At 47.8% G+C, this 7,836-nt stretch overlaps 1 protein-coding gene across 1 annotated transcript; it reads left to right on the forward strand.

The window, feature by feature from the left end:
• The first annotated feature begins 419 nt into the window (after positions 1-419).
• Positions 420-5,845, forward strand: LOC119459061 (putative nuclease HARBI1). The gene is made up of 4 exons (XM_037720899.1): positions 420-513; positions 1,270-1,406; positions 4,969-5,110; positions 5,595-5,845. The coding sequence occupies exons 1-4, from the start codon at positions 420-422 to the stop codon at positions 5,843-5,845; spliced, it is 624 nt and encodes a 207-aa protein (XP_037576827.1).
• Positions 5,846-7,836: the final 1,991 nt, after the last annotated feature.

A 7,836-nucleotide genomic window follows, 5' to 3' on the forward strand; every position in this document is an offset into this window, starting at 1 on the left:
TCTTGTAGCCACAACACAATCATCATTCCAAGCAGGTCTTCTCGCCACCGCACGCCACTATCCACATCATCACAGTTAGTTTTTTGGCTGGGCACATAATCGCACAATAAAGTATCAGCTTCGTCATTCGCTGTTTTAGCACTGTTTTCTTCAACATCACTGCTATGCCACAACCATTTAGAAGACGCTCGACATGCGCAATCGGCAATACAACCGCCGCTCGACACCACACTACGCCGAAGTCCAAGGACTTTCCTCCAACGACTGCGAGAGACCATCAAGGGCGATCATTGTCGCAGCCTCAAGTTACTTCCATCGCCGATATCGTGAGGGAGGAAATGCGGCAATCGCTCGGACTTCCCGAACCAACGCAGCCTCAGCCGGAAGCAATGAACTACGTCGCTGCCGCACGCCGGGATATGGCCCCTCCGTGCCAGCGCCAGGACCCTACGGCGCCGCCATTCCTTCGCCAGCCACCACCACCACCGCCGACGCCATCGCACCTCCCTGTCGGTCAGTGCTACGGCGCGAGGACGACCGACGTTTGGCGCACCCCTGATAACCGCTCACTCTGCTACCACTGTGGAGAAGCCAGCCTCACCTACCACCGCTGGCAGTACCGCGCGATGGGAGTGCGGGGATTCACCGTCAAAGCGTCGCGTCCAGTGCCATCGCCGACATGCTGGTAATGTACGTACAGATAGAATCACACTTGTCTAGAGCAGTCGAGCGGCCGGTTGCGGGCTGCAACAGCACCGCGTACCGGCAGTAGCTGGGTTCGAGATATGTTGGATGCAAGCGCCAAAAGCCTGCACGCGGCATGTGCACTTGCGGCCTATCTGCGATGTCAGCCTGTAAATTTGGTCATAAGAGATAGTCAGTTATCTTACTTTATTTTTCCTCCTTTTTTGTTGTTGTTTGCTTGCTGTCGCTTGTGCAACGACCGCTGTCCGTGATACGCGTGGATGTGCAACGGAATGCATGCACTGGCTCTGAGAACTACACATGATTCAAGATAAAAATGGCAATGATTCATCGGCGTCTCGGTGAATGGTGACGTCAACGCCAATTGGCACATGAAGTGATAGACGCAAACGACGAGTGACGCGAAGTAAAACCCATTTTTCGCGATGGCTCCACGGCTAACGAAGGAAGAGCGGCTAGCGATCGCAATAATGGGGCGTAAAATGACCCATAGAGCTATTTGTGATGTGACAGGACGCCCAATGGAAACTGTGAGCAGAGTCTTAAAGGCGTACCGTGAAACAGGTCGCATCGAAGACGCTCGACGTGGTCGCCCTGAAAGGGCCACGTCGCCTGAGGAAGACCTACTGATTGTGGCCGCATCAGCAGCAGACCCCTTTCTAAACGGGAAGGAGATCAGGGATGAGCTCGCCCTGACAAGTGTCAGCCTGGCAACAATAAGACGGAGACTCCACGAAGCTGGCATTCACAGCAGGGTTGCGTGAATGGGCTCGTCTTGAATTGGCCTCGACAAGCGAGTCCTGGAATCCCGACAACTGGCGCGCCGTTGTCTTCACCGACGAAGCGTCTTTTTGCACCCGGTGGGACGTTCACAGAAGGGTCTGGCGGCCCGAAAGGTGTCGGTATGTTGGCGAAAATTTCAGTACGTGCTTCTATCCTTGATGAGCTCGTTTTTTTGTGTGTGTTTTATTTCTACACGATCCAGCCGTGAAATTTTGGCTATTAGCAGTACGATATAAGTAAACCTATAATAATTTTCTTGTATCTTTTACTCGCTCGAATGTGGTGCATTGCCATTTGCAGTTTCCCGTCGGCTTCTTATTCTTTCGCCTACGTCCAAGCGTTGTGTATATTATGCACCCTTATTAGCCGCTGACAAGGTGCTCCGTTCTCCGTTTATCAAATTACGTCTGGCCTATTCACATGGCATAAGCCGCAACCTGTATACGAAGTAGTGTGACTTGATTGCTTGGAATACAGCCAGACCAGCTCCTCACATTACAATGTGAAAGCTTTAAAGGCGTTCACTTCGGGCTACAGATGTGAAAGCTACACAAGCAGCCAGGGAAGTGCAGCCCATAGCGCCACATTCAGTTCGTTTCATCAGTGTAAGCATAAAAGCCTCGTTTACTCTGCTCGCTGCCGACAGGGTTCGACTAATTTGTGTGCTCGTCACCGTGTTTCGTTAAAGAGGATTTTAACATTTGTGCTGCAGGTTCGATGATCGATACATATGGAATGTCCGCTCCAGTGGCCGCACATCCGTCCATGTGAGGGGTGCGGTCAGCTACATAGGCCTCGGACAACTTCACCGTTTAACAGGCCGAATGACGTCCGATGACTACATGGTCATCCTACAATATACATTGGTGCCCTACGTGCTTGATGGGCCATTTCTTGATAGCCTTTTTTGGCTTCAGCAAGATGGGGCGTCGGTGCACACTGCCAGGCGCGTCAAAGAATTGCTTGATAACCTAGGCGTCCCCACATTTGAATGGCCGGCGCGAAGCCCGGACCTCCACATAATTGAGAATGTTTGGGGCCTAATGAAAAACAAATTGAGCAGAAGGACCGGGTTAACGACTGCTACACCTGAAGCACTCTGGGCAGCTATTCAAGAGGATTGGGAGCGAAATCGTCAACTTCCTCATTACGCGGATTCGCTCTATGATTCCCTACCAAGGAGGATCGCCTCTGTGACCGAATGGCGAGGAGGACCGATCGATTATTGAGTGCATGCGTTGCAGTGGTGCACTCATACCTTTATTTTTGCTTCACCAAATTGGATTAACGTGTTATTCTACTTTTGTTTATTTTTTCTCATAAGGCATTCAATAAAACATGTGTGCCACACCCGCTTGAAACAACACCTCACATATGTCTGCTGAACTATTCATTTCATTCGTTGAAGTAGCAGCCCGATACACTTTCAAGATAGCAAATTGATTACCGTCTTTATTAATGCTACGTTAGTAGAAATCTTCACCTGAGGGTGAACTTCGTCTTCCCCATTCAGCGCTCTGTAACACCAGGATGCTTTAATCAAGTTAGACATTAAGTATTAAGAAACGAAAGTACTATCCTGCTGACTTTGCGGTATAGAAAAAAATTTAGGATCAGGGCCTCCAGAAAATTGAAATTATTTAATTATAGAAAGTCTAGAACAATTACAAATTATGTGAAATGTTAAGCATCTCGCTGCACCATTACACATATCTTTGTTTTACAAAATGCGTATTTTAGAGCATCTCAAGAGGACGAATTTCGCTTATACGATGAATAACCTATTTGAAATTGTTGCAAAGCGTAGTAGTATTATCGCATTAGTAACAACTTGATGAGGGCTAGTTGGTTCATAGTTGAGCGAAGGTATGAAGTAACAGCGCGTAATGAACAAGGACGAGAAAGGAACGAAGACCAGCGCTTGTCCTGTGGTCTTCGTTCCTTTCAGCGCTTGTCCTGTGGTCTTCGTTCCTTTCTCGTCCTTGTTCATTACGCGCTGTTACTTCATACCTTCGCTCAGTATTATCGCAGAGTTATATTCCCAAATTGGTGTTCTCAAAGCTCCGTAAGGTACAATATCATTGACTTTCATTGTGTGCCCATATGCGATAACTTCTAAAAAAGAGAAAGAAAACATGGCTTGCATTATTGATGCCAGAGCTGGGCTGTTCTTCCTTGTGCCTGCTATCTGCCTGCTACCCGGCGTCGTTCGATAAACACCCTTCCAAGATGAACAACTGCATGCATTTATTGCGCGTCCCATAAAGTTAAGCTTCTCCTTACTGTTTCTGGCGTATTACCATTTATTCTATAGGTTGCGTTAAGCGTCTTCTCAAGTTGCTGTGCTTTTTCGTAAGTTATAAAGCAAAAATGAATAGCTTAAGCTTCAAAAAGATACGAATCTATTAGGGGAATCGTGATTCATTTTTTGCTCTATCAGCTGCGGCGCCGGCTGCACGCGACGAAGCAGGCAGCGAATAAGCGCAGATCCCGCCCACCCACGTTCTTGAAAAAATGTACAGGCCGATAACAGAAATGGCCGCGAGAAGCCATGCCGCATGCAGGCTTTTCGCGCTTGCATCCAACATATCTCCAACCCAGCGACTGCCGGTAAGCTGCGCTTCTGCAGTCCGCAGCTGGCCGCTCGACTGCTCTAGACAAGTGTGATTTTATCTGTACGGTGACGTCGAACACAGGACGTGGGATGCCATCATTCCTTACGTCATCTTCGCATACAACAAGGCCGTTCAAGAAACGACGCACATGGCGCCGTTCAACCTGGTCTACGGAAGAAAAGCGGCACCGACGCTTGACGCCATGCTAATGGACGTCACCGACAAAAGACAATCTCGACGTTGCAACCTACTTACAGCGCGCCGAAGAAGGTCGACAGCTTGCGTTTGACATGCCGTGTGACATGACGCGTTTGACATGCCGGATGACCATTTTCGACGGCATTTTCCTCTCTCGAAGGAAACGGTGCGGTTCTTGTGCGAGGAACTGGCGGGGGAACTAGAAGCGGAGCTAGCGACGAGACTGTCGGTGGAGCAAAAGGTGTTGTGCGCGCTGCGCTTCTTTGTCACCGGGAGCAAGCGTCCGTAGGGAGCCAGGAGACGATCCGGCGGGTGTCGCAGTCCACCGGGAGCGAGTGCGTGCGATGCCTGGCCGAGGCTGTCGTAAACGCAGGGGTCCGCAACAAGTGTGACCATTTTCCGAAGAAGTCCGAAAAAAAGGCAGCCGTAAAGGAGGGTTTGCTTCGGCGCGGCGCTATTCCCGGCGTAATCGGATGCACGGACGGTGGCCTCATTGCCATTATTGCACCCAAGGGTAGGCGCAATACTGCATTCACGTCTCGGAAGAGCTACCACTCCGAAAACTGCTTGTTCGTAAGTATACGTCATGTTCTCTAGTGCGGCTCATTCTTTTGACAGTTCTGTTGCACTTGTCAACGAGGACTTTATCAGTTCACATTTTCCGCAGATCTGCGACGCGGACATGAGGATCCTGACCGTGTATCCCGTGCGACCGGGGTCAGATCATGACTCATTTGTCTGGCGGACAACATGGCTGCGCCGGTGGTTCCAGGCGGGACGCATCGCGAATCCCGGTGTATACCTCATCGGTAAGACATCATTTTTTGTCGTAATCACAATTCATTAGCGAATAGAACGTCATGTCCGCCTCAACACAAATTTATAACTAAACAACATGCACACGAGTAAGTGCTTGCCTAAGTAGAAAAAATCAAACCAATTAGTGCTAGCACTGACAATTTTAAAAGTTTTAAGTTACAACCATATTACCAAGTACCTGCCAGGAGCAGAAGAAAGCAACACGTATTAGTGCTACTACTTTATCATTGGTAGCACCAGTAAGTGTTGATTTCTTCATCTTCAGGGGGGCACCGCGTAGTACGCTTGTAATTTGGTTAACAGTTTGTGTCGTGGTGGACATGCCCAACTCGTGCTCTTACTTGGGACTCACAACAGCGTGAGGTCTGCGACGTCTGAACCCTACCTTTGTTGAATGATGCTGTAACTTTCTTCAGTTGTCAACTTGCCTCTCGTCAGAGCAGTACTCAGTGCACCATTTCCATTTTCATGCAGGTGACAGCGGCTACCCCTTGGATCCGTGGCTCCTGACCCCGGTTCCCGGCCATCCTCCTATGCAAACAGCCGAGGGGAAGTACAACACAGCACATGCCACCTTGCGTTCCGTAGTGGAGAGGTGTATTGGGCTCTTGATGAGCCGTTTCCGCTGTTTGCAGCGGTACGGCACCTTCCTCTACGAGCCAGAACGTGCGGCCAACATTGTCGCTGCATGTGCTGTGTTGCACACACAACCTTCGGCTGTCTGAAGGCGACAAAGACGACAATGATGAAAGTGATGATGACAGCAGCACCAGCAGTAGTAGTAGCGAGCTCGATAACAACGGCGGCCCCATACCACATGGTGTGCCCCAAAACAGCGGGTCTCGATTGAATTTTCTGAGAGGGCGGGCTGTCCGAGACAGTGTAATCGGCATGTTCGACACAACCCGTGCGCAGCACATGCATTACTTGAAGAGTGCGTGGCTGCATTTGCAACGTCAACAGCATTGTGAGCATCGCTAGTTGCATACACGCTGTTGTAGTATCAGCGAGATGTGGTGGTCTAACAATTACGAAATAATTGCATTTAATGCTGTGAAATTGCTGACAAAACATTTTACATAATTCAGTTATAGTTGATGCCTACGTAATGCAAAGCATTAACGATTTGTAGAGAAATGTAAAAGTTGTGTAGTCGAGGGTTATGTAGACCTTACATTTATAATAAGTAAAACAGACTATATTGTGGTAACATAAGATTGAAAGCAAACTAAAATTAAGTGGCTTCTAAAAGTGCGTTTGACATTCGCTTGCTGCTGCTGTCGTCATGTTGATGCCCTGTGTGCCATGGATGTAGCGTGCAGTTTTTTTTTTGTAGCCTTTTTTTCTTACTAGTATCTCTGACAGTTCTCCGCTCCCCTTATGTAAGGAAGGACATTAGCGTTCATTTCGCTTTCTTCTCGGGCAGTGAAGCTCACAAAAGCCAAAATGCACAGTGCACATCGCACCTTCTGCTCCATCGAATGTGCCGTTACACGCACACCTAGGTCCTGCGCCCTTTTCTCTCGCAACAACCGCAAAATTGCATGAAAATGCTGTCAACTGGTCACCCAACATGTCAAGCGGTGTGGCTGCCGTGAAGTGTGTTCACGTAGATTTCAGCCAAGTTCCCTCACTTGTAAACAGTAGAGTCAATAACTGAAATGTTACACAGTAATATTTTTATACTGCAAGCTAGCACTGCAAATGTAGCAGTGAGATGTAAATAAAAGCATTAAACAAAACTGCAACTTTCTTTATTCTTCAACCTACAGCCCTTTTTAAAGTAAAACGTGTTTATGCCCACATCACATGCAATAGCAATTACATTAAAGAACTGTGAAAATCATCAGGCTGCAGTAGTAGAAACATGCAGCATATATCACACCCCCTTGCACTTGCATCTAAAATATCACAAGTAACGGCACGCATTGTTTCATAAAACTACTGTGCGATCCCTAGTTACACAGAAATAGCACCCAGTTTAAACTGTACCAGAAAAGAATGTACAGGTGCATAAATTATCACGCACCAACAGAACCATATTTATCACAGCCAGATGTGTAAGCACATCACCACATGTGAAAGGAACATGCTGTCGTGGTGTTACGGAAAAAAATTGTACTTTGATATTCACAAATATACAAATGAAATGAAGGAGCATAGGCAAGAAATTTTCATCACATTTGTGTGTGTTCATAGGTTGCTTTCATTGTTATATTAAGGTCCGAATTATCCCGCCTCTCAAGAAGTGATCGCCACTATTTGGTGAGACAGGATGAAATTGTGGTGTGGCCTCATGTGCACATTGACATGACAGCAATCAGGCACCTCGAAATTTCAATGCCACAATCAGAATGCTCGCACCACCAGGCTTTCTGGAACTTGTGCAGGTGAGCCCGACGGTGTGGACACGCCTATTGCTGCAGTATCAATTCAGGCACAAAATCATGCTGCATCTGCTATGCTATTTGTGGTTGCATTAAAGGGTGACATAAGCAATCAATTGTGGCAAACCAGCAATAGTCTGACTACATATCATCATTACTACATCAGCGAATTTTTTAAAGCGATTAAAAAATGTGATGAAAAATTCCTTGCCTATGCTTCTTTACATTTAATGAGGGGCCTGAAAGGGGTGAGGGGCTTGGCTTGCACCATGAGCAAGTGCAGCCAGCAACAGCTCCAGGAGGTGTTGATTCGTCCCCTGAGACCGCCC

This window comes from Dermacentor silvarum, chromosome 7 (assembly GCF_013339745.2).
Source record: "Dermacentor silvarum isolate Dsil-2018 chromosome 7, BIME_Dsil_1.4, whole genome shotgun sequence".
Lineage (NCBI taxonomy): Eukaryota > Metazoa > Arthropoda > Arachnida > Ixodida > Ixodidae > Dermacentor > Dermacentor silvarum.